Raw genomic sequence first — 27,326 nt, 5'->3', positions numbered from 1 at the left:
ATCAATCAGTATATAGTTTTTGTATTTTCATTATAGTGATATACTTTTTGAAATGATTTTTAATGCCATTGTAGGTTGATTAATATAATTATATTCCATGTAATATTCTACTTTCATATAGCAAAGAATGCTTTTTTATTAGGAATAAGCAAATGAAAGAGGGTATGGTATAAGTACGTGCACAACTTATTATAAATCAAATTCATCAATTCAGAAGGAAGAGCGCTTTGGTAGGTCGAGGTTCATGATGATGGTAAGTTTGAAAAATTGTAAAAGCTTATACGGAAGAGGTGGGGGACCACCTTGGTTAATCCAACATGCTCACTAGAGCGCTCTGCCTTGCTAAATCAAGCACAGGGATTGAGCACGGGCATCAGAGAAGCGACCCAACACAACCCACTACCATTTTGAACAATAGAAACTCGAGATCAACTGCAACCAAAAAGTAGGTCATGACCCAATGGTCGTGAAAATCCTAAATCATTTTTATATTTTTTGGAGTCCTTTGTATTTACTCAAGTAAGTACTATTATTCAGTTAATATTGTATTTTACATTTTTTAATGAAAATAATTTATAAGGCATTGAGTTCTAGATATAAGAAATTACAAGATAAGAGTGAAGGAAAAAAAAACTTATGTCTTCAAATAACTTGTTGGATGTAGCATATACAATTAGATATGATATAGAAGAAATTGTTCCTTATATGATTTTGTGACAATACTATATGATTCCATTCTGTTCAAACTAGTGTGATGCTGAGGGATCACATGCTGCACGGCTGCGCTCGGGTCCTAATTTGGGAACCTGAGGTGGTTCATCTTGTGCGGCAATGCACTTTGTCAGTGCATGCTCCCAACTTCTCTCTAGATGATTTTGGAAAGGAAATCTGTTTCTTTCAAATATCAAATGTTTGGTATTGTTGTAACATAAGCAAGTAGCTTTAATTTTTGCAACAATACTATCATCTTGGACTGATTTTTAGCAAATAGCAGTGTATTTGGGTGTTTTTATAAATATTTGTCACTAAAAGCTGTTTGGTTGCAAGCTTCAATATTGTTATACCATATAAACCTGGAAGAGTAATATGTTACCCTTTTGATAAGAAATGTATATTAAAATGAATTGCCCCCTATTTTGGTACATGTGGATAATGATATGTGAATATACAAAAGAGCCTACTAAGTAGAATTTTCTTATTTAAATTGGCATAATCTGCAGTACAAATTAAAACTTGACTTGAAATACTGCAGGAGTATAAGACTGCATTTACAACTACTGCATTACTGTTAGTAACTGTGTGTTTTAAAATAAAACGAGACCTCAAAAGTTAATTGGTTTGAGAGCATTCTGCTAGATGTTTTAAAATAGCACAAACCAATATGGATTAAACAGTATAATATATAAATAACTGTGTATATAGCTTCTATGCACATTTATGACAGTTAAGAAGCACTTTGTAAATGACTTCAGTCAGAACATCTACAAAAAGCGGATATATGTATAATTTGTTTAATATTTTATCAGTAAATAAATATCTAGACATTGGAAAAAAATGTTTTGGCTTTCTTCCTGACATAAATAAAATACATGTTTAATTAATGTTTGTGGTTAGTATGAATTTTTAATATGTGAAAGGTTAAAAATAAGTTTAAAAAATTGCATTTTATAGTATTACTAGCAAAATACCCGAGCTTCGCAGCGGCGAAGTACTGCATTAAAATTTTTATTAAGAAGAAAATTTAACCTTTTTAAACTGAGGGAAAATATGCCAATAATTATTTGTTAAGGATCTCTATGTATACCATGTTGTCAGTTCGGCCCTCCGGTTGTAACATGACCAAGCTGTGCGCTGAGCTTACTCTTGAGCATGCAACTTACAGTTGGCCATGTGAACAGTAATCTTGTCTCAAATCTCACAGCTTGGATTGCTGCTGTCATAATCGGTTTGAGTTTCATGGTTTGTTTCAATTACGATAGTATCTGCAGGATTTGTTGTGTTGAAGTAACATTCGGCATCTGTCAAGCGTTGTAAGCACACAACCGGTTTCATCGATAAAATCACATCCAGCTTTTGAGAGTTTAAACATTCATAAACATCAAAGTGTCCACTACTGAAATCGTCACCTGTGAATCTAAGGTGTTTAAGAGGCATTGGCGGTTGTCGAAAGGTGTAAAATATTTGGCCATTTCGTACACTTGAAAGCGACAACCGAACAATTCAGCGGCAGCCATCAACTCACATGCAGAACCATAGGTGAAGGGCTTAAGCATTTCACTCTTATAGTGCTCCTGTGTAGTATAATCATCTCCTGTACCGTCATCAGTCCACACCTTGAACCTGTCCCAGTCATTCAATACACAAGACACAATGTTCCTCCGGATATCAAGAGTGAGCCTGATATGGCCGTGCAATATGTAACAAAGAGAATGGAAAAGGTAGGTGCCATCTCCGGGCATGGAAACCACTCGGTAAGTGACAGTTCTTTGATCGATGGTGATCACCTCGATAGACATGGTAATGGGGGTTGGAATGATAAAGGAAATGGGTACCTGAGCAATGTAAAGTAAGTCTAAAATGTCTATACAGTAACTATAATTGTAATAAAACAAACAATAAAACAGCGGAGAAGCCGTGGATTAAACAAAAAGGCTGTAGTTATCAGTAGGGAGACGTGAATCCCGTGGCGAAGCAAGGAAGGGAATGTAGAGACCGGAGCGACGGACGGTCTTATATAGGCAGGCACCCAACAACGTGGGAGGCGTTGGGATGGGGGACCAAACGCCACCTCACACGATGACCGAGCTGCAGGCTATGGACGTATATATGTACGTAAGTAGGATTCAGTTAGTGTTGGGAACCTGTGTACAAAATTTCTTGACGATGGGCCAATAAGTAACAAAGACTGTTGAAAAGTTCAATATGGCGACCAACAGAGGCATCATACCACCGAAATAAGTACGTACATTGGTTTCGGTTAGTGCAGGGAAGCCGCCTATCAAATTTCGAGAAGATCGGGCCACAAATAAGAAAGTTCAACATGGCGGAAGTTGTTGACCGTTATGACCATCACGCGTAGAATTTCGAAATGAAACCTGCTTAACTTTTGTAAGTAAGCTATAAGAAATGGGCCTGCCAAATTTTAGCCTTCTACCTACACGGGAAGTTGGAGAATTAGTGATGTTTGGAAAATTCAATATGGCGGCCGACAGTGGCATCATACCACCGAAATAAGTACTTACATCGGTTTTGGTTAGTGCAGGGAAGCCACCTACCAAATTTCATGAAGATGGGGCCATAAATAAGAAAGTTCAACATGGCGGACGTTGTCGACCGTTATCGAACGTTATGACCGTTACGTGTAGAATTTCAAAATGAAACCTGCTTAACTTTTGTAAGTAAGCTGTAAGGAATAAGCCTGCCAAATTTCAGCTTTCTACCTACATGGGAAGTTGGAGAATTAGTGATGAGTGAGTGAGTCAGTCAGTCAGTCAGTCAGTGAGGGCTTTGCCTTTTATTAGTATAGATTATTATTTAAATGTCTAACGTTCCTCTACTATAGATATATTGTTCACAATTTACTGGTAGGTTTTGTGGGCAGTCCTTATGTATTTAGTCATTAGTAATTTTTATATTTGCATTTTACCTGAGAGCTTGTCACAGCACTCTGTGCCTGCATTCAGTGACGAGCACTGTGCAGAAATAAACTGAATTGAAGTTAATTTCAAGATACTTGGAACTTTCAACAATTTTTTAGTGTTTTCATTAAAAAAAACACTTAATTTGCCCTTTTGTTTTCTTTAGGTAAGCCTTTGCCGGAGTGTGTACAATGCCATCGAAGGTTTATGGATGCCGCTCAGTTAAAAAAACATTTACGAACTCATACAGGTAAATTTAAAGAAAACAGATTTAAAAAAATGATATCTGTGATGATGGTGGGGGGTTCAAAATAAATCAAAAATATGAACTGGGGAAAGTATGCAATAGCACTGTATATTAACTGTAGAATGTCAAGTAAATATATTGTCAAAAACAAAGGGACAAAACAAATTCTATACACTGATAGAAACTGAGGCACTAGTGTCATTGTAGTTTCACCATCAGTATGTATTGGTAGCCTTTTAGACATACATCTAGAATCTACAACATGACATATTTTTTTTTTTATTTTATTTTTTTATTAATTTTATTACAACCCATACAAAGCAATCAAGTTTTTACAAAAAGAAAAATTAAGTTAATAACAGATCGATCCCCACCCCTGAGAGAGAGAGCAAGCCAAACGGCGTTAAATTTAAGGCTTGTAAACATACCTAAATTAATAAATTCTCTGTGCTTTATGAACTTATTTTAAAATATTACTGATTAGATCCTGCCATGTTTTGAAAAAGTCTGTACGGATCCTCTAACTGAGTATTTGATTTTTCCAACTTCAAATAATATAACACATCGGTTTCCCACTGACTTAAAAGAGGAGAGTTTGGGTTCTTCCAGTTTATCAGAATAAGTCTGCGTGCCAAAAGTGTAGTGAATGCAATCACAATTTGTTTGTCTTTCTCCACTTTAAGCCCCTCTGGAAGAACACCAAACACAGCTGTTAATGGGTTAGGAGGGATTGTGAGTCCAAGGCTATCTGAAAGGTAATTAAAAATTTTTGTCCAGAATAATGTTAATTTGGTGCAGGCCCAGAACATGTGACCCAGTGAGGCTGGGACTTGGTTGCAGCGTTTGCAGGTTGGATCATGCCCTGGAAACATTTTGGAGAGTTTTAGTCGAGACAGATGTGCTTGATATATAATTTTAAGTTGTATAATTGTATGCTTTGCGCATATGGAGCTCGAGTGAATTCTCTGCATTGCTACTTTCCACTCCTTTTCTGATATATTAATTGAGAGGTCTTTTTCCCAGTGTCCTCTTGGATCTTTGAAAGGGAGGGATTGTAAAATGATTTTATATATTGTAGAGATGGAGTCTAAGTCCTTGAGATTGAGCAATATTTTTCCAGCATGGATGAGGGTGCAAGATGAGGAAAATCTGGAAGGTTTTGTTTAACAAAGTTTCTGATTTGAAGATAGTGAAAGAAATGTGTAGCTGGAATGTTAAATTTGGAATGTAATTGTTCATAGGATGCAAAGACGTTGTCTATATAAAGATCTCTAAGCAAGTTAATTCCAAATTTTTTCCAGATATTAAAAACTGCATATGTTTGTGAAGGTTGAAAGAGGTGGTTCTCTTGCAGAGGTGCCACAGATAGAAGCTTCTCCGTCTTAAAATGCTTTCTACATTGGTTCCAGATTCTAAGTGAGTGGAGCACAATTGGGTTATTTGTATATTGCCGATAGCGTGTGTTTATTGGAGCACAGAGCAAGGAATACAAAGAAGCACTGCAGGATTTTACTTCTATTGCGGTCCAAGCCTGTTTATGTTCTTCTATTTGTGTCCAGGTTCTTATCGCCTGTATATTTGCTGCCCAGTAATAAAACTGGAAGTTAGGTAGAGCCATTTTCTGCCTTTTGTCTTTGTAAGGTCGCTCTTTTGATGTGTGGATGTTTTGAAATAAATGAGGTTTTTGTTGAATCTAATTGCCTAAAGAATGATTTATTAATGTATATTGGGATGTTTTGAAATAAAAAAGGAATTTAGGAAGAATATTCATCTTAACAGTGTTAATTCTTCCAGCTAGTGTGAGATGAAGGGTTGACCATCTATGCAAGTCTTGTTTAATTTTTTCCATGCAGACGGCGAAATTTTGTTGGTATAGAGCTTTATGTTTACTTGTAATGTTTACCCCAAGGTATTTAAACTGTTCTGCAATGATAAAAGATGGGTATCTAATCTAATATTATATGCTTGAGAATTCACTGGAAAGAGTACACTTTTATTCAGATTAATTCTGAGACCAGAGATCTTTTGAAATTCTGTGAGTGCTGCTAAGACTGCAGGCACAGAATTTTCTGGGTCTGATATATACAGTACCATGTCATCTGCATATAATGAGATTTTCTGTTCCAGTCCTTCTCTGCTAATCCCCTTTATCTGATCAGTATTTTGACAATGTATTGCCAGTGGTTCAATGGCAATTGCAAACAGCAGCGGTGACAAGGGGCATCCTTGTCTAGTGCCACCTTCTAGTTTAAAGTAGTCTGAGCAAATGTTGTTGATGCAAACTGAAGCTTCTGGGTTAGTATACAGTAATTTAATCCATGCGCAAATATTTGGGCCAAACCCAAACTTCTCCAATGTAGTAAAAAGGTATTTCCATTCAATCATGTCGAATGCTTTTTCTGCATCCAATGATAATAATATTTCTGGGGTGTTTGATTTAGTTGGTGAGTATATTACATTAAACAGGCGTCGAAGATTTGAAGATAAGTGCCGGCCCCTAATAAATCCAGTTTGGTCTTGTGATATTACCGAGGGGAGCACTTTCTCCATCCTTCTGGCTAAGATTTTAGAGAGTATTTTAACGTCATTATTCAGAAGTGAAATTGGTCTGTATGATGCACTTATTTTTTTTTTGGAAAGACTGATTAGTGCTTGGCAAAAGGTTTGAGGAAGAGATTGGTTATCTCTGGCTTCTGTAAATGTTGCTAATAGGGAGCTAGCTGAGAGGAGAATTTCTTGTAAAATTCTTGGAGTGACTTTATAGCATCTAGTAATTCTGATAACGCCAGAGGTTTATCAAGTTCTTCCGCACTAAAAGTGTCTATTTGTGGTATCTGTAATGTATCCAGAAATGCATTAGATTGTGTATTGTCTTCTTTAAACTCAGTAGTATATAGGGATTTATAGTAGTCTCTGAAAGTGTGCATTATATTTTTGTGTTCAACGATTTTATCTCCGTTCGTGTTAGTGATTACCGAGATTGCATTGCACACTTCTTGCTTGTGAATTTGTTGAGCTAAAAGCTTATTAGCTTTCTCCCCATGTTCATAGTAATGATGTCTGGATTTGTAGATTAGTTGTTCAGTTTCTTTAGTTGTCAAGAGGTTTAGTTCCGAATGTAGAGCCTGCCTTCTCCTATATAGAGTTTCGCTTGGTAGTCTGGCGTGTTCTTCATCTATTTTAATAATTTCGCTTTTTATCTCTGCTACTTTCTTGGCCTCGGATTTATTTCTGTGGGAAAGATATGAGATAATCTGTCCTCTTAAGAAGGCTTTAAGAGTTTCCCAGAGTATTCCTGCAGAGATCTCGGGGGATGTATTTGCCTCTAGAAACAATTTGATTTGTTTGGATATAAATTCAGTACAATTCTCATCAGCTAATAGAAGCGGGTTGAGGCGCCATCTGCGGGGTGAGTGTATGGGGCATAGTAATTTTAGCTCCAAGATCATAGGTGCATGGTCAGAAATAACAATAGCATTGTATTTGCAAGATTTAATCTTAGGCAAGAAGTTATTGTCTATAAATTGGGATTAATAAAGTATCTATCTATCTATCTAAAGAAGTAATCGATCCTTGAGTAGCAATGATGTACTGGTGAGTAGAAAGAATATGTTGTTGAATTTGGGTTTAAAAACCTCCAGGGGTCTGATAAGTTGTGATCATTTATAAACTTTGTAATTATCTTTGCGGTGTTAGATGCCGTTCCCCCTGTGGAGGAAGTCCTATCTAAAAGTGGATTTAGAACACAATTAAAGTCAACCAGCCATTATAACTTTATGAGTGTTCAGATTGGGAATGGATGCAAATAAATTTTGTATAAATTCCTTATCATCAACATTAGGTGCATAAACATTTATCAAAATCATTTTATAGTTAGATAAGTTTCCCATGACCATTACATATGTCCCTTCAGGATCCAATACTACATCTGATGCTACAAATGGTACAGTTCTATGTATAAGAATTCCCACACCTCTAGTTTTCTTCATAAAACTAGAATGGAACATTTGGCCAGTCCAGTCTTTTTGCAGCTGGAACTGATCCTTGCTTATTAAGTGGGTTTCCTGTAAAAATACTATTTTAGCATTTAGACCTGTTAGGTGAGAGAGTACTTTCTTTCTTTCTCTTTAATTTGTGATTCAGGCCTTTAACATTCCAGCTTACGAAGTTAACTGTCCCATCATGGAGACACTGATTCTGAGTTTTTGATGTCATTTTATAGTCTTAATTGGTAGTTATAATTATAAAGATTGAGAGGATAGATTAGGTATAGATCACCTCCCCAAGTGAGGCTAAAACCCACTTCACACAGTCCCAGTCCTCTGACATACCCAGAGACAGAGCACGTCCAAAGCAAAACAAGCCCCAATGCAGCGGGTTAAAAGGGTTAAAAGATAGAGATATCTCAAAAAAAAAGGAGTTTTGCACTTAAAATATATATATAGTCTTCAGCGATATACACCCAGATAATAAACCGGGGGGATGGGGTTAAAAATGTGTCCAGAATAAGCATAACAAGTCTTAATGCAGTAATATCAATAACAATAAACCAAGGGTATGATATTGAACAGTCTCGTTTAGGGTAGAGATGAAATAATTAGAAGAAAAAAAAAAGGAGAAAAAAGAATAATTAAGCACAATAAAACATAAACAGATAGCGCCCTAGTAATACTAAGTAATAATGAGAATATATGAGAATATATGCTGATAAAAACCCGTATTTTAAAACGAATAGATCAGACAATAGATTATTAATCCTTGCTTTATCATTAACCGCCATGACTCACTATGTATCAGAATAGTCCCGGGATCAGCTTTCTTAATTCCTTTTCTGCTTCTTCCTTGCTAGCGAAGACAAACAGTTGACCCTGCCATTCCACTTTCAGTTTTGCCAGATACAAGAGGCTGTATTTGACGCTGGCTTGCCGTAACCGTTGTTTAATGTTGTAGAAGGCTGCGCATTTAATAGCTGTTGCTGGAGAGAAGTCGGGGAAGATACGAATGTGTTTATTTTCATATATAATATCTTCCTATTTCTGAGGAGTGCCATCACCTCTAGCTTAAATGATAATCGTTCAAAACGAACTATAAAAGGATCTTGGTCAGGGTCTAACGGTCTAAGACGCTGCTATCTCAGATTCTGCTTTAAAGTCGTCCCCGATTATTTTACAAAAAAAGTTCAGCTGCGAATTTCACAGGGTTTGAACTTTCTCGATTCTCAGGCAGACCTTCAATTCTGACATTATACCTTCTACTCCCCTCTTCTAAAGCAGCCAGTCTGTCTCCGAATTTTTCTCCGCGTTTTTTGCATTCGGAGCTGACATTTACTGCTTTTTCCTCGGCACTGGCAGCTACATTTTCGACCGTTTCAATCCGATTCGTGAATGTCTCCTTGAGATCCTCCAATTGATCAGTAAGCGTGCTCAGTTTAGTTCAGTTTTCCTGAATGCGCTCTTCAATTTTACCCTGCACCTGTCGAAGCTCAAGTTGCACCTCTTGATGCAGCCTTTCATTTGCCTGTTGGAATTCCTGTCGCAGCCCTTCATTTGCCAGTTTCAACTCCTGTCTCACCTCCTGTCTTCGCTTGCCTTTGCCCTTGCTTTCTCATTAGCCTTCTCGCTTTTCTTTATATCTTGCGTGAGCTCAGCGAGCAACACCTTCAGTTCAGACAGTTCAATTGTGCTTTCTTGTACTGTAGATGAAGCAGCAGACTTTGCTGTAGCCGATGTCCCCGCTGCTCCCGGCCCATGTGATTACGTAATTGAAGCTGTGGACTTCAAGGCCCTTTCCAGCTTCAGGTGATCTTCTCCGATCGGCGAGCTATCCAAATCTGCACTCACGATCGCACCTTCGCTCCCCTTTTCGCTCTTAGCCAGCGACAATGTAGCGGACCGTGGTCCCGAGGAGTCTGTACTTTCGCCCATCTGATCCAGGTCTGTCTCTTGAACTGGGGCTTGCTGATCGTAGCTTGGGTGTAGCTTTAGTTTTCGATTCTTTCAACAACAACAACAACAACATTTATTTATATAGCACATTTTCATACAAACAGTAGCTCAAAGTGATTTACATAATAAAGAATAGAAAAATAAAAGACACAACAATAAAAACAAAATAAATCAACATTAATTAACATCGAATAAGAGTAAGGTCTCAATGGCCAGGGGACAGAAAAAAAAAAACTCCAGACGGCTGGAGAAAAAATAAAATCTGTAGGGATTCCAGACCATGAGACCGCCCAGTCCCCTCTGGGCATTCTACCTAACATAAATGAAACAGTCCTCTTTGGATTTAGGGTTCTCACGGAAGGGCTTGATGATGATGGTCACGTAGACTTCTGCCTTTTAATCCATCCATCATTGTTGGAGCATCATGAAGCTTTGAGTAGGTGGAGGTGGCACAGGCCACCACCACAAAGAAACCGGAAAAAGAAACAGAAAAGAGAGTAGGGGTCAGTACGATTTTAGAGCCACCATGAATAGTTTTATGATGAATTGAACATACAGAGTATCAGGATTAAGTTAAATTAAGTTAAAATGAAGTTATAAAAGGCCATGTTAAAGTAATGTGTTTTCAGCAGTGTTTTAAAGTGCTCTACTGTATCAGCCTGGCGAATTCCTATGGGCAGGCTATTCCAGATTTTAGGTGCATAGCAGCAGAAGGCCGCCTCACCACTTCTTTTAAGTTTTGTTCTTGGAATTCTAAGGAGACACTCATTTGAGGATCTGAGGTTACGATTTGGAATATAAGGTGTCAGACATTCCGATATATAAGATGGGGAGATTATTTAAGGCTTTATAAACCATAAGCAGAATTTTAAAGTCAATCCTGAATGACACAGGTAACCAGTGTAGTGACATCAAAACTGGAGTAATGTGTTCGATTTTCTTTTCCTAGTTAGGATTCTAGCAGCTGCATTCTGCACTAGTTGCAAACGATTTATGTCTTTTTTGGGTAGTCCTGAGAGGAGTGCATTACAGTAATCTAGTCGACTGAAAACAAAGCGTGAACTAATTTCTCAGCATCTTTCAGTGATATAAGAGGTCTAACTTTACTTATGTTTCTTAAGTGAAAAATGCTGTCCTAATGATCTGATTAATATGTGATTTAAAATTCAGATTACAGTCAACAATCACCCCTAAGCTTTTTACCTCCGTCTTGACTTTTAATCCTAATGTATCCAGTTTATTTCTAATAGCCTCATTGTATCCATTATTGCTGATCACTAAGATTTCAGTTTTCTCTTTATTTAACTTGAGAAAATTACTATTCATCCATTCTGAGATACAAGTCAGACATTGTGTTAGTGAATCAATAGAATCGGGTCATCAGGTGCTATTGATAAGTACAGCTGTGTGTCATCAGCATAGCTGTGGTAGCTCACGTTGTGCCCTGAGATAATCTGACCTAACGGAAGCATGTAGATTGAGAATAACAGCGGACCCAGGATAGAGCCTTGTGGAACACCATATGGATATCATGTGTCTTGAGTTGTAATTCCACAACTAACAAAATATTTTCTCCCTGTCAGGTAGGATTCAAACCAATTTAAGACACTGCCAGAGAGGCCCACCCATTGACTAAGGCGATTTCTAAGAATATTGTGATCAATGGTGTCAAATGCAGCACTCAGATCTAAGAGGATGAGAACAGATAAATGGCCTCTGTCTGCATTCACGCAAGTCATTTACTACTTTAACGAGTGCAGTTTCTGTGCTGTGATTTGTTCTAAAACCGACTGAAATTTATCAAGAATAGCATGTTTATTTAGGTGGTCATTTAACTGCATAATGACTGCCTTCTCCAGAACTTTACTTAAGAAGGCAGGTTAGAGATGGGTCTAAAATTTTCAAGAGAGGGTCAAGATTATGTTTCTTAAGTAGGGGTTTAACTACAGCAGTCTTAAGACAGTCTGGGAAGACCCCGTATCTAATGACGAATTTACTATGTCAGAACATTATCAATTAGCACGCCTGATACTTCTTTGAAAAACCTTGTTGGTATTGGGTCAAGGACGAGGTGGAGGTTTTAATTGAGATATTATTTTATGTAAATCAGGTAAATCTATCCTAGTGAAAGAGTTTAATTTGTTTATAACAGGATGCTGGGGTTTAGGAGGATCCTTAGTGTTGGGGAGATATACTATGTTATTTCTAATATCATTAATTTTTGATTGAAAATACAGCGATAGCCTCACAGGTTTCACTGGAAGCACTTAGGAGGCATTCCTTTGAGCTACCTGGGTTTAGTAGGTGATCAATTGTAGAAAATAAGACTCTGGGATTACTAGCATTGTTATTTATAATCTTGAGAAATAGCAGCTCTCAAGACGGACAGTGTTATTGTATTCTGTTATTTTGACTTTTAATATTTCATGGTGGATAGTAAGTTTAGTCTTCCTCCATTGACGCTCAGCTCTACGGCATGTTCTCTTTAAATCAGACACTCTTTGGGTCTTCCATGGTATAACAATGCTAGAAGATTTTTTCACTGTCTTTTCAGGTGCAACTATGTCAACAGCAGCTCTCACTTTAGTATTAAATCTTTCCACCTTACTATTTACATTATCCTCGCTATTATAGCTGGCACTATAAACGGACTGATTGCTTAAAATGTTTGTAAGTTTTAAAGCTGCTGCGAGTCAAAGAAGCGTTTTTAACAATATGCTTCTCATGAGTGTTTTTATCATTATTTCTATATTAAAAAGTAGAAGAAAATGGTCTGATAGACCAATATCAATGATCTGTTTTATATCAACTTTCAGTCCTTTAGTAATCACTAAGTCTAACGTATGACCTGCTTTATGTGTAGGCTGATTTATGAGTTGTCTCAAATCAAAAGAATCCAGGAGGTTCATAAATTCTTTTACTTTTAGATCACACTGATTATCTATATGAAAATTAAAGTCGCCAACTATTAGGAGTGTGTCATAGTTAGTAATTAAAATTGACATTAAGTCAGAGAATTCCTCAAAAAGAGCGTTATATTTAGGAGGTCTATACACGGATAGTACTAGAACTTGAGAATCTCCATGAATAACAACGGCGAGATACTCAAAGGACTTGAACTTACCAAAACTGACATCTTTACATTTTAATCGCTCGAGTAAATGTTAGCCAATGCCCCCCTTTTCCCTGGCGGTCTGCAAGTAAAACTGTAATCCGAGGCAGATTCGATTAAAACACTGCGCATCTGAATTAAGCCATGTTTCATTTAGTGCAATAAAATCTATTTTTTATCACTAATAAGATCGTTGATAAAAACGTTTTGTTAGTTAAAGCTCTAACATTTAATAGTGCCATATTTAATGTTTGGAGGTGCAGAGATGAGTACTATGTGCGTTATTGATATTTGGAATAGGAACTAAATTATTTTATTAGCGCTCTGTGTATTTTTGTTTAATCTGTGATCTGTTTTATAGTTTTAATACATTGTTCCTCTAAAATAGTGATTTTAATTAGATTATTGGAGTTTATGCCGTATTTCCTAGGTTTTCTACGTGCATTGAGATTGCTTATTACAGTATTAATGTGTGCACTTTAACGGAAGACTCTATTAAACATTTATCATGTCCTAGCGCAACAGTATTATTTCGGAAGGGGTTAAGAGCAGAGATAGATAGTCAAGAAAACGAATTACCTTCGATATGTTTTCGGAGAGGACCGGCGCGAAACTGTTGGATGCAGGCCATCACGCTTGAAGAGACGCGCCTTTCCAAAAGAGATTCCAATTGTTGATGAAACCGACATCCTTCTTCTTGCAGAAACCCTGTAGCCAGTTGTTCAATCCTAGCAGACGACTGTAGTACTCGTTGGATCGTCTGATGAGAGGTAGTGGACCCGAAACGAAGATCTTTGCTGATGGGGTCCTCTCTTTCGTGTCTTTAATCAAAGCTGCGAAGTCAGCCTTCAGGATTTCTGATTGTCGGTGCTTTATATCGTTTACGCCGGCATGCAAACGATTGATCCAACTGCCCTCTCCTTGTGTTTCTGTAGACTGCTGGAGCACGTCTCATCACATCTCGGACACGAGCACCGGGAAAACAAGAAACAAACGATTTTGCATTAGGGCATGTGACATTAAGGTTTCTAACGATAGAATCACCTACCACTATTACATCACCAGGGCTGAAGGCGAAATGGGGACGCGGAGAGGGTCAAACCGGTTCTGAGATAGGATGCTCGCCTGTGCCGATGGAGGTGCTCTGGCCTTGAACCCCCCCGCCTGCATAGCTGAAATCCACCGAGGTCAGCGGCGTCGCTCCTACGAGACGCGGGGGTGAGGTCGGCACAACGCGGGGTTGATGTTTCGCCAGTTACAGATGGCGAGGACGCTGTATACAGCAGCCGGGCCTTCAGATCTCTAAGGTATCTCTGTCGGGACAGGAGTTTCTGAATTTGTTCGTCGAGTGCCTGTAGTTCTTCAACTACGATTTCAACGTGAGCTACCCCACCGTCGGCCATTTTCTGCTTCTGCTTCATGCCCTAGGAGGAATGAGAGAGAGGTTAGGGTCAAACTATCAAACTATTTCGAACCCCCCTTCTTGTTGGCCATGTTTATATGTGCTTACATATACTGTAGCAGTCCCTCTCGGGTTGAATAAATACAGGATATCTCAGATAATAAGCAAATAATATGAAAAATAACACCGCTGCTAGCGGAGCTCCACTTCAGACGTCCATCTCTCACATCGGACGAGACCAAAATGTACGACATGACATACATACAGTACAGGCCAAAAGTTTGGACACACCCCCTCATTCAATGTGTTTTCTTTATTTTCATGACCATTTGCAGCACTCCTTCACTCTCCTTCTTGGTCAAATAGCCCTTACACAGCCTGGGGGTGTGTTTGGGGTCATTGTCCTGTTGAAAAATAAATGATCGTCCAACTAACCTGACTTCTGCACAACACAACTGCTGGTCCCAACCCCATTGATAAAGCAAGAAATTCCACTAAATAACCCTGATAAGGCACACCTGTGAAGTAAAAACCATTTCATGTGACTACCTGTTGAAGCTCATCGAGAGAATGCCAAGAGTGTGCAAAGCAGTAATCAGAGCAAAGGGTGGCTATTTTGAAGAAACTAGAATATAAAACATGTTTTCAGTTATTTCACCTTTTTTTGTTAAGTACATAACTCCACATGTGTTCATTCATAGTTTGGATGCCTTCAGTCATGAAAATAAAGAAAACACATTGAATGAGGAGGTTTGTCCAAACTTTTGGCCTGTACTGTATTTCTATATTGCTTTATAAAACAATTAGGCTCACACATCACAGAATTATCACAGATTATACTTAATCACTGGTTATATCATTCAGCCTTACTTGCATGTCTTTTGGAAGCATAAAGAAATTGAACAATCCAGGAAAGTTCACAGGGAGATCATGGAAATTACCCACATACTGTAGTTGGTCGACATTAGAACCAAGGATTGCAATTTACAAAACATAGCTTTTACAAACTTCAAATAAATTATTGCCAACTGGTACCTGTGTAAAGTAAGTCTGCTAACATCAAAGTCATATTGCAGTGATGTTCTTCTTTCACCATTAACTCTTAAAATGTTTAAAAGGAAGTAGACCAAAATGGAAATGAGCAAATGATGGAGATTTTCCCAGACAAAAAGATAAGCGCAATAAAGTGTATTTAAGTGAATCACTCCTCCTTTATATCATTTACAATATTTTCATTATTTAGTTGAGGACAAAATTAAGCTCAAAAGAGGAATTAAAATGCATTTGTGTAAAACTTAACTAATCACTAATGTAACCTGTGCACTTACAAGACTACATACAGTAACAACTTCAGAAAAAGGAACAAAGAATGCAAGACTTGCCATGCAGTATAGTGTTTAGTTTACCCAAAATTTCCTGTGGTATAGAGCTGAAATCTCTGTCAATTACTACAATTTTAGTTAAATTAAAATTATTTTCAACCAATCTAGGGCACAGCAAATAGCCATTGTACCAGCCATAACAAATTTAAATTAAACACTTCTGCAAAATATAGCCTGTATATAACTTTTGTTTATAAGACTAAGAAGTTGTAACTGTCTATAATCATAACAATAGTGTAATGGAATTTTTTTTTTAACTGTAAACTTTTGAGTGAGGTGCAAACCTGCCAACTGATATTTGATTAACTTTGTAGGGATAAACAGAACCTATGTGTCCTGACTGCTGCAGTAAAAACAGGCAATACTCTTGATTTTTTTTTTTTTTTAAAATAAAAACTTCCCTTTTCAGACTCCCCTTAAGTTACATTCACTATCTCTGGTATCCCAAGTACTGCTGATTTATCTTAAGCAGATGCTGCTGACATATCAGAATTTTCATCTGTAATTACTCTAGGAGCAAATGGTCAGTTCCATTATTGTGAGCCTTAAATGTAGATAAGAGCTGATACTGTGCAGTATTTTTTGTTGCAAAAGTCTTTGATAGGAAAGCATTCTATTTTTTGTGGTGCTTTTTATGGGTGTGGAAACAATGCATATCATGGGTTCTTGCATAACAGAATGCATTGCCTTTGCATTTCCACTGATTGCTCACAGTTTAAACTAACACTGGCAGAGCTCAGACTCCTGTTGAGAACAATTTGTTCCTTCTATCAGTATTTGCTGAAGTTAATCTCTGTGAAATGTAAATCTGGCCAGAGCTGTAATGAAAGCCCTTTACCAAAACAAAAAGAGAGGATGAGATTGAGAGAAGCACCAATTAGCGATTATAAAATTTTATGTTTATGGTCTAGCTGGCGACATGCAGCGTTATTAACTATCTTACCAGTTTTTGTCTGTGTCTCTGGTTTACACTCGACATATGTATATCAGAACAATCTAGACGAGAACAGGCCATTCAGCCCAACCAATCTCACCATTCCTATCCATTTAATTCTTCTAAAAAAAAAATCTGGTATATTTTTTAAAGTCCCTACAGTCCTACTGTCTACCGCAGTACTTGGTAGCATATTCCTAGTGTCTATGGATTTCTGTGTAAAGTAAAACTTCTTAAAGTTTTGAAATTAACAGTCTCGAACCACTGTACTAATTCCCTTCATAATTCATAACTGAAAAGGCTTGGCTTTTTAAATCTCTTTTAAATCACTCTTCTCTGGACTTTTTCACGCACTGCTACAGTATTTCCTTTTTTTTTTTGTGTAACCAGGCAACAACAACTGCACACAATACTTGAGATGAGGCCTCACCAGTATGTTATGAAGCTTGAACGTAACCTCCTTGTACTCTACACATCGCGCTATATAACTTAACTTTCTGTTAGCCTTATTAATGGCTTCTGAACACTATCTGGAAGTTGATGATGGGGTAAAGTCCTTCTCATAAGGTGTACTTTCAATTTTCAGTTTCCATTTTCACTTTCCATTGTGTTGTCAAACCTAACATTTTTACTTCCTAACTCTCTAATACTTTACATTTATTGATATTAAATTTCATCTGCCACAGATCTCCCCAAGCTTGTATGCTGTCCAAGTCCCTCAGTAATGATTCAATGGATTCCAGAATATATACCAATCCACCTATATTGGTACCATCTGCAAACCTAACCTGATTTGTTACTTTATATTCCTATCCAAATCATATATATTAAAAATGGCGGCAGCCCTAGAACTGACCCCTGTGGAATACCACTCATGACATCAGCCAAATCTGATAAGGTTCCATGCACCATAACCCTCTGCTTCATGTGTCTGAGTAATTTTGCACCCATCCACAAAAATAATAATAATTATAATAATTCTATGCATTTATATAGTGCTTTTCTCACTACTCAAGAACTTGGCAATTGCAGGTTAAGGGCCTTGCTCAAGGGCCCAACAGAGCAGAATCACCTTGAACTCCTATTTTCTTTAATTTGATTCCCAACCTCTCATGTGGCACCTTTTCAAATGCTTTCTGAAAATCAATATAAGTAATATCATATGCTCCACTTTGATCATACCCTTTAGTTGCTTCATCATAGAATTCCAGCATGCTAGTAAAACATGACCTCCCCCTTCTGAACCCATGCTGATTGTTCAGTAAAACTCCTGTTCTTGTCATATGTTGCTCAATCCCATTCTTAATAATTACTTCCATTAATCTTTCCGTGATGCACATTAAGCTTACTGGCCTATAGTTGCTTGTGTCTGCTTGGTCACCCTTTTCATATAATAGGATGATGATTGTCATTTTTCAGACCTTTGGAAGTTCCCCAGTGCACAGTGACTTCCTGTAAATATGTGTCAAGGGTTTATATAGGTACTCGCTAACCTCCTTAAGAACTTGAGGGTAAATTGTTATCTGGTCTTGGATATTTTTGATTTCAGCTTATTTAATCTAAGCAGTACTTCTCCCACTACAATTTCCAAATCCCCGAGAACCTCCTTAGTAGTCCCTTTTACCCCAGGAGGTTATCTACTTCCTCACTTATGAAGACCACAGAAAAATGTGAGTTTAGAGCATTCGCTATTTCACTGTCTAGATTTTTTTTTTTTTTATTCCCCTTTACTATTCCTGATGCACTTCACCTCCTCCTTGACTCTTCTTTTACTACTAAAATACTGAATCTGTTTGGGTCTTTTTTCACCATATCTGTTGTACTCCTTTTGTGGGGAACAGCCCGGACACAGAGAGGAAGACATGATGTTTCACCACACACACGTTTATTCTCACTATAATATTTACAATAAGTGTTCACAATCCCAGTGCCGCAGCACCAATCACCCCTTTAAGTCCAGGCATTCACACAATGCCTCTCAGTCTCTGGTCCGCCTCCACTCCTCTCCTCTGCGCTCTGTCCTCTTCCACCCAACTCCAGCCATCAAATTGCTTTTATGCAAGCCCGGATGGGCTCCAGGTGCTTCCCGACACTCCCACACGCACTCCCCTGTGTGGCGGAAGTGCTGGCTGTGCACCTGGAAGCACTCCGGGTGTCCCCAGTCTTCTTCCCCCCCAACACTTCCGGGTGTGGCGGAAGTGCTGAGGTCCAGGGCTCCAAAGGCATAGGGGTGCCCCCTGGTGGTGACCACGGGGCCCCTACAGGGTGGAGCTTCAAAGGTCTGTACCCGTGGCCCCCATAGGTACCAGGGCGGTCGCCCCCACATGGTCTGGGGAAGGTGCAAGCCCTCCTCCGGTCCTCCTGGTCATCCCGGCCGGGTCGCCTCCCCAGCCATCTCTGACACTCTCTAACTGTTAATGGTTGCCCTCATGTTCTCAAATGCCCTATAATTTACATTGAAGTTATTAGTCTTGTACGCCTTATACCTGTACAGGTGGGTTTTCTTTTACTGCTTCTCTTTTTAACTCTTTATTAACTATGGAATTTTAAAAAATTTCCTACTAATTCTAAATTTAGTCATGTACCAGTCCTGAATTGCATGTAAAACATTTTTAAACATGTTACACTGCACCTTGACTGTCTCCACACTTGAAAGTTTATCTCAGTCTGTCTTCCTTAGACAGTTTTAGTCTTTGTATTCTCACTCATCCAAAACACTGAGAATTGTATTATATTATGGTCATTTGACCATAGTGGTTCAATCACCTCCACACCCTCAATTCTATCCTGATTATCACAAAATACTAAATCTAGACAAGCTTCACCCAGCGTTGGTGCTTCAACATACTGTGTTTTTAAAAAAATCAAGCACTGATTACTTCTAAAAACTTTGCAATGTTATCCCAGTTAATATTTGGTTAGTTAAAGACCCCCATGACTATATTATTGCCTTGTAAATTTGCCTTTTTAATATTACTTAGAGCTGTAATATGAAATATTTAGTTTAACTATCATTCCATGACGGCAGTCTGTCTGTCAACTTTCCAGGACTTAAAGCATCTGTTTATTACAAGCCAACAGACTGAGACAGTGCTTATTCCATCCCTAGTGTACTAAAAACAAATCCTTTTTATAATTTCACCCTACCGCTTCTGCAGCAATTATGATTACTTTCATAATGTAGCACTAAAATGATAATTTTTCAACAACAAAAATATTCTTCTCGTTTTGTGAACATACCTATGAAAAGGAGCACCATAAATAAAACTCAGATCCTTGTTGTCTCTTTCTATTCTAATATAATGTCTCTCCTACAGGTCAATAAAGAAATCCCCCCCATTTTGCAGATGGAATCTTCCATGGCAAACATTTTCTCCTAATCCATTTCTGACAACCACTTAATTTACACAAATGTTTTGTTCTTGGCTCATCCCACAAAGCATAGCCACTTGGTTTCTGTTGTAATAGAAGACACTGTTTTATTTGCAAATGTGTCAACAACAATACAATTACATCTAGTTCATCTAGAAATTTTAATATTAAACAGCAAGCTTTCTACCAATGAAATATAAAAATGTTATTGATTTAAGAAATAGCCTATGGCAAATTGTTAGTCATCTACATGAACTGAACAGGGAGACAGCCTGCAGAGAGTGTGTCAGCCATTAGGATCAAATACCTTACCAAGCCTGTTGCTGGACATTTCACATCTTTTCATCATGACCACACTGAGTTTCTGCAGTTCGTGTTCATTTTTTGGGATTTCAAAGAAACCTTACAAATAAAAACAGATGAAGCTAAACTTATTTTTAGAGTTGGTTCATACATTGCTTCCAGTTTAAATGACCAACAAACATTTCAACCTCATCCTTCATCTTCTTTGACAGCTGCTGTTTGCAGCTTCTCTTATGAATGCAAGTCTTCTTTATTTAGATGGTGAGCCGCAGCTTAGTGAGAATGTTTTGATTCAACTAGAAAGTATTAGGAATCAAAGCTTTATTTTAGGAATGTGTTAAAGGCCCCCGAAGTGTAGACCGTAGTTTCAGTTTATATATTATTATAATATTTAAAATTCAAGTTTAGTGTGGAATATTATAGCCACAGAGGACTTTTTTTACCCAGTTATTAAGTGAGTTATCCTTACAAATAGTGGAGCACAAGAACAAAAGTTTTTTAGATTAAATCAGTGACACTTTTAACACAGTATTTTAAAGTACCAATGACTGGGGAACACATGTCTAGATTTATCATTCTTTAATAATCAGGATAGGTTTCATAGATGTAATTGAACCATGGCCTCAATAGAATACATTTCAGAATGGCAGAATGCACATTGAAAATACTTTTATTAGTATAAATTTTTAGCCATTTTGATAAATATGATGAATTGGGATATACTTGTAAGCACGAAGATAGTTGAGGAGATGTGGGATAGGTTTAAAAGTGTTTCATGTGTAATGCAAGACATGTTAATCCCAAAATTTAGGAGCAGTAAGAAATTAAAGAGAAGGTAGAATCTTAAAAAGAACCAACTGAATGAAATTAACATCTGTCTAAAGCATATAAGACCTGATTACTGACTCTAGGGCATATTGCAGCATGAGCGCAAAGGATATAAAATTATATATAGTAAGACAAACCGGCATATAGCAAAAAGAACTGCAAAATGGGTGGAAAGATGACCCTAGGAGACTCTTTAGATATTTACAAGAAAAATAACTCATTACTTTAGCAAAACCAACTTTTATTAAGCTTGAAGCAGGAACACCACGATTATTTATTGTAGTGGGATCTACCACTCTCCTATACACAGACACAGCAATTAGGCAGGGTCAGGGCCAGGTTAATGGCCAAGTAATACTGTGCCCTTGCATTTATAATGTTCCTTGCATCACCCATCGATGCCAGGCACTTCTAGCATGACCAGGATCTTTTTGGATTCGCTTTTGCGCGAACTGCTAAAGCGCCGGGAGCCATAGGTTGCTTCAAGATGCTCTTCCGTGTGTTGTCCCATTGAGAGGAATCCCAAAAGAGTTTAGAAACCTTACAGTGAGTAAAAGCATTTTTTTTATCTTGTGTCCAAGTGTAGGGGCTTTTCAGGCACAAGCAACTGTCATTGGATAGGTTCCTTGTTAAAGTCGCAAAAAAAGAAAAGATTCCAGTGAGCCAACAGATAGCAATGATTCTGTTAGTTAGAGTGAAAGTCGTCCTACGCAATAACCCTCCTCCTCTCCTCTTCTCCTCTCTCTCTCTCTCTCTCTCGTCTCCCTCGCACCAGCCACAATTCTTTTCAAAGGTAAAGTGCAGATTAATTTGTTTTATGTATTTTTACTTTATATTGTATATAAATTTTTATATGAATATTTTTGGGTTGTGGAACAAATCATCTGAGTTTCCATTATTTCTTATGGGGAAATTCGCTTTGATATATGAGTGCTTTGAATTGCAAGCACGTTTCCAGAACGAATTATGCTGGCAAACCAAGGCACCACTGTAAATGTAAATGATTTCAGAGGTTGGGGGGGAGGGGAGGGGAGGGGGCTTCCTTTTAAAAGTCTGTAGATGTGAATGTATATTAAAATCGAGTAGCTCATGGGGGACCTATTACATTTAAAGTTGTGCTGTTCATCCAGACAGTTCTTGAAACCGAAGACATCACTTCTGTTTTTCTTTCCCTCCCTTTTTGCTTATAGCAAAGCAATACCCATGCTTGCATCCACTGTCGTTGGTACTGGTACTCGAGGTTTATAGCATGGTTGCTAACTATTGACCTTCAAAACGTCCTTGAAATTTGCTGAACATTCTCCTTACATTTCACACTACGCATTTCAAGCCAAACGTGATCACATCTCTTCTTTTTTTTTCTTCTCCAGGACATGGCCTAGAGTCAAAATTTTACCCAGTAATAACGTACTGCTTCAAATTACACAACTGCATCACTAACTGTTTAAAAATGGCAGCCTGTTGTATACTTAAGAAAAACTACGATTCATCCATCCAATACAACTGTAGACTCCCCATTGTCCTGTAGGATAACAATTTAATATACAGTAATCCCTCCTCGGTTGCGTTCCAGACCCCCCCGCGATAGGTGAAAATCCGCGAAGTAGAAATCATATGTTTGTATGGTTATTTTTATATATTTTAAGCCCTTAGAAACTCTCCCACACTGTTTATAAATATTCTCTGCACAGTTATACAGTAAACCCTTATTTATCGCGGTTAATCCGCTCCAGACAGATAAATGAATTTCCACGAATTAGGATTCTTTATTTATAAATCTTTATTAATAAATATTTGCGCAGTTAGATTATAGAAAATCTGTTTACGACTTTCTAAATACAATTTTAACATTATTAGAGCCCTCTAGACATGAAATAACACCCTTTAGTCAAAAGTTTAAACTGTGCTCCATGACAAGACAGAGATGACAGTTCTTTCTCACAATTAAAAGAATGCAAACATATCTTCTCTTTAAAGGAGCGACATGAGGAGCAGAGAATATCAGAGAGAGAAAAGTAAACAAAAATCAACAGGGCTGTTGTGCTTTTAAGTAAACGAAGCACCGCGATAAAGCTGCCGCAGTGAAGGGATCAATGTGAAGGTAGTCTTTTCAGCATTTTTTAGAGGAGCGTCCGTATCTTCTAAGCAAACAGCCTCTGTGCAAACAGCCCCTCTGCTCACACACCCTCTGTCAGGCGCAGAGTAAAGCAAACACTCAAAAATCAATACGGGCTGTTAGAGCTTTGAAATGTGCGAACGTGTATCATTGAGGAGTTTTATTTAATATGTATTACATGCTCTGATTGGGTAGCTTCAGGAGGAGAGAATGTCGGAGAGAGTGAGAGAGACAAAGAAAAGCAAACAATCAAAAATCAATACGGGCCGTTAGAGCTTTGAAGTGTGCGAAGCACCGCACAGGAAGCATATCGTATATCATTAAGGAGTTTTATTTAATACGTACTCTGATTGGGTAGCTTCTCAGCCATTCACTAATAGCGTCCCTTGTATAAAATCAACTGGGCAAACAAACTGAGGAAGCATGTACCGTAAATTAAAAGACCCATTGTCCACAGAAAGTCGCGAACCAGCGAAAAATCCGTGATATATATTTAGACATGCTTACAGTTAAAATCCACGATAGAGTGAAGCCGCGAAAGTCGAAGCGCGATATAGCGAGGGATCACTGTAATGAAAAAGTTCTCTGGACAGATCTACATTAATCACTAGTGACATCACATATTTGCAGCAGACTGACTAAAGACCGTTACATGTGGTAAATAGTATTGAAAGCTCTGGACTATGTCCAGTTCAACAGTCATCTGGGTTTTTTCCATTATTGTTGTTCTTACTTTCTCCTTTATCTTGTGGTTAGATAATTATGTTGGCCGTGAAGCTATTTCACAATTTGTTGAGTCACAGCTGGTAACCATTTCCTTGAAGCCTATTGCTATGCACGCCTACATGTGCTACCCGGAGCACACAGGTGTCTGTGTATGTATTTCCTGGGGGCAGCATTAACATACATAGGTTCTTGTCATAAGGTACTTGGTCAGGATTAATGCAGCTGTGGTACCTATGTCTCTTTGACAGAGCTTTTTGTTGAGTGTGGCCTTGTGCCTAATTTAAATGTGTTTTTATCTATATATTCTCTACAAATTAAAACATTTTAATTTTGTCACATAGGTGAGAAGCCTTTTACTTGTGAAATCTGTGGCAAATGCTTTACAGCAAAAAGTACTCTTCAAACCCACATCAGAATCCACAAGTAAGACAGAATTTAGTTTTTAATATTTTTTGTGTATAACAATAGGCTGATATTTAACTGTGAATTAAAAATTTTGGAGCAGTATTTTCAGTTTCATCTCAACAAACAAGATATGTTAATTCCAGTGTCTTTGTTTAATTTTACCTTGTTTAATCAACTCCTTTCCTTATCTTTTTGCCTTTCTCTTACTCTGTTTTTCTTTGAAACAATTGTGCAATAATTTTTAAAAAGTATCTAATTGTATTTTGTTTCATTTATCAGAGGAGAAAAGCCATATGTGTGCAATATATGCAACAAATCATTCTCTGATCCAAGTGCTAAGAGGAGACATGCTGCTTCACATAGTGGGAAGAAGCCATTTTCCTGTTCCCTTTGTAATGTCACTTTTGCACGCCTTGACAATCTTAAGGCTCATAAAAAGACACACAACAAGGAAAAGCGTACGGTTGGATTGACGGACCTGCCTACAACTGGAGAAGAAGAGGTTCAAAGTATCCTTCAGCTTCAGCAGTACCAGCTGACTTCATCAGGGGAACAGGAGATTCAGCTAGTGGTTACAAATGATGTAGGTAATTTAAATTTTGTGCCTGGTCAAAGTCAAGGCCTGAGTATAATCGCTACAGATGATTCACCCACTTTGACGTCGGATCAGGCTTCTGGATTGACACTGCTCACTCAGCCTTCACAGCATGTACAGAATGTGGCCCTTGTTGCTCAAGGAGGACAAACAGATCAGATTCAGGCTATTAGCGTAATGGAGGGACAGGTTGGGTCTGGGCAAGCAGAGCAAATGCATGTTATCACGCTGTCCAAAGAAGCCATGGAACACCTCCAAGCCCATCATGGTCCACCACAGCATCTACAAATCACACAAAGGTCCACCGAACCTGTCCACCTAATGCAGGACTCAACTCGACAATTTCATGAGCAAAGCTCACAACAGCTACAGATAAACAGAGGGCAGCAGGCGATTCACATCAGTGGACAGACTCCTCAGCCTATTTCCATTAGCCAGACATCCCAGCAAATTCCCAACGATCAGATTCAAGGCCAGACTTTTCAGATACAAGCTGGGACTGTTTCTTATCTATATACTACAAATTAATCAGTGATTAACAAAATCATTGTTTAAGGGATACTCTTACTTGCCTTCAGCTTTTTAAAAATCATAAATATGATGGGATTTCTTTCATATTTTAAAAAATCATGACCTTATTTATTAAAACTACTTTGTGTGCAACCTTCAGAATCCTACCAAGAAGATGGAAAACTGCTGGTACTAAAGGAAAAATGAAAGGTGTGTGTGTGTAAATACACATTCAAATTACTTTTGTGCATCAGCTTAAAGTATACTATATACAATTTTGAAGATTTTTCAGGTAAATGTTTGTTTACAAATGGATGCTTATTATAATTCATACAGCAGAGGAAGATTATTTACAATGTTTAGCAAACGTGACAACCTTCTTGAGAACATCACACATATGCAAACTGTGGATTTATTGATTATACCTCTGATTAAAAACAATTTTGTAAATGAGCAGAAAATTGACCTTCATGTGGCTTATTTGTAATAAAATTCATTATTTTTAACACAAATATAGTCTCCATTATGAATGCATTAATTATTTTTCTCAAAAGCAAGTCTTATCAGGAGAATTGGTTTGAATTTTCAGTATTTGCTTGGAACTAGAGTACTGTGCTGTAGCAGCCAAGGCTTATGAAATAAACAAGTGTAGAAAATGTTACGGGAACAGGGTGACCTGTCCTAATCTCTGGCTAATAAACTCTTTTTAAATGTACTTACAATATATGTCACACTGCCCTGCTGCAGTGACTGAAGAAGACCCATTATCAAATTAACTGTACTTCAGTTTTGTAAATAGAAATGTACTCGGGAGAATACATTTTCCAAGTTTCCATTAAGAAGAAAATATTTTCAATGAACTCTGCTGGGAGTTTTCAAAGAACTTTGCAGCAAATATATTTTGTGAAATTTGAAGCACAGATCTTTGTATCTGTACGTTGCTCACAGATAGTACAATCTACCACTGAAAACAGATGAACAGCTGGCATTGCAATGTTATGTTTGTTTGTTTTATTTTTGTTTTAATGTATTAATTTTGTGTTAAAAATAGCCCAGTAAAGGAGTGGTGTGAAGCAGTAAGCCCCTATTTAAAAGCTGAAGCCTTTGTTTGTTTAGACAATATTTTTGTATATGTTTAAAAAAAAATGCTTTTTACAGCACTACTCCACAAGGCTCACTTGTATTAGTTTTGTGGCTTATTTCCATCTTGGGATGCCTTCTGCATGAACTACCTGTGTTCTTCTGACACCAGCCTTGGACCAAAGGCTCTCCTGATTTTGAAAAATGTGTGTGCACTGAATATTTATTATACAATGATAAATTGTGCATGTACTGTATAATAAAAATATTGGAATCTGTTAACTTAAAAAAACAAAAAAACACTAATTAATGCAATCATATCATTGACAGTGAATGCCAAATCGACTCCCTTAACTTGCATGTTTTGGTTTTTTTTCAGCACATACAAAGCTTGAATGATATTATTATTCAGTTGATGCCTTTATCCAAATCCGCTTATAACATTTGAGACACAATTCGTCACATATCTTTTGTTTTTCCAACTGGAGTACAGGCACGTGAAGTGATTTCTTCATGGTCACACAGTGTAAGCAGTAAGATTTGAACCCACAGTCTCAGGGTTTAAAGTCCAAAACCATAACCAGTACACCACACTGCTTGCAGGTAATGTGAACGATGCTGTCAGTGCAAAAGCTCAGTTCTTCACTTTATTTTTCTGACAGTCTGCAATACTAGCTATGTGGGTTATCCATTCCATCAGTTTCCTCAAAAATGCTTTTTGAAGTAAACTT

The 27,326-nt window shown here is 37.7% G+C and overlaps 1 protein-coding gene across 3 annotated transcripts in view; it reads left to right on the top strand.

The window, feature by feature from the left end:
* Positions 1-26,022, top strand: part of zbtb24 (zinc finger and BTB domain containing 24) — a 38,674-nt gene extending 12,652 nt beyond the window's left edge. For all 3 annotated transcript variants that reach the window (XM_039747907.1, XM_039747909.1, XM_039747908.1), the window contains 3 exons: positions 3,805-3,888; positions 24,347-24,428; positions 24,690-26,022. In XM_039747907.1, the coding sequence (XP_039603841.1) occupies positions 3,805-3,888; positions 24,347-24,428; positions 24,690-25,533 (1,010 nt within the window). In that variant the 3' untranslated portion in view covers positions 25,534-26,022. The remainder of the gene's footprint in view (positions 1-3,804; positions 3,889-24,346; positions 24,429-24,689) is intronic.
* Positions 26,023-27,326: the final 1,304 nt, after the last annotated feature.

The sequence above is a fragment of the Polypterus senegalus genome, chromosome 3, assembly GCF_016835505.1.
Source record: "Polypterus senegalus isolate Bchr_013 chromosome 3, ASM1683550v1, whole genome shotgun sequence".
NCBI classification, from domain to species: Eukaryota; Metazoa; Chordata; class Cladistia; order Polypteriformes; family Polypteridae; genus Polypterus; species Polypterus senegalus.
The sequence above is the reverse complement of the archived record's forward strand: the minus strand, read 5'-3'. Positions and strand labels throughout refer to the sequence as shown.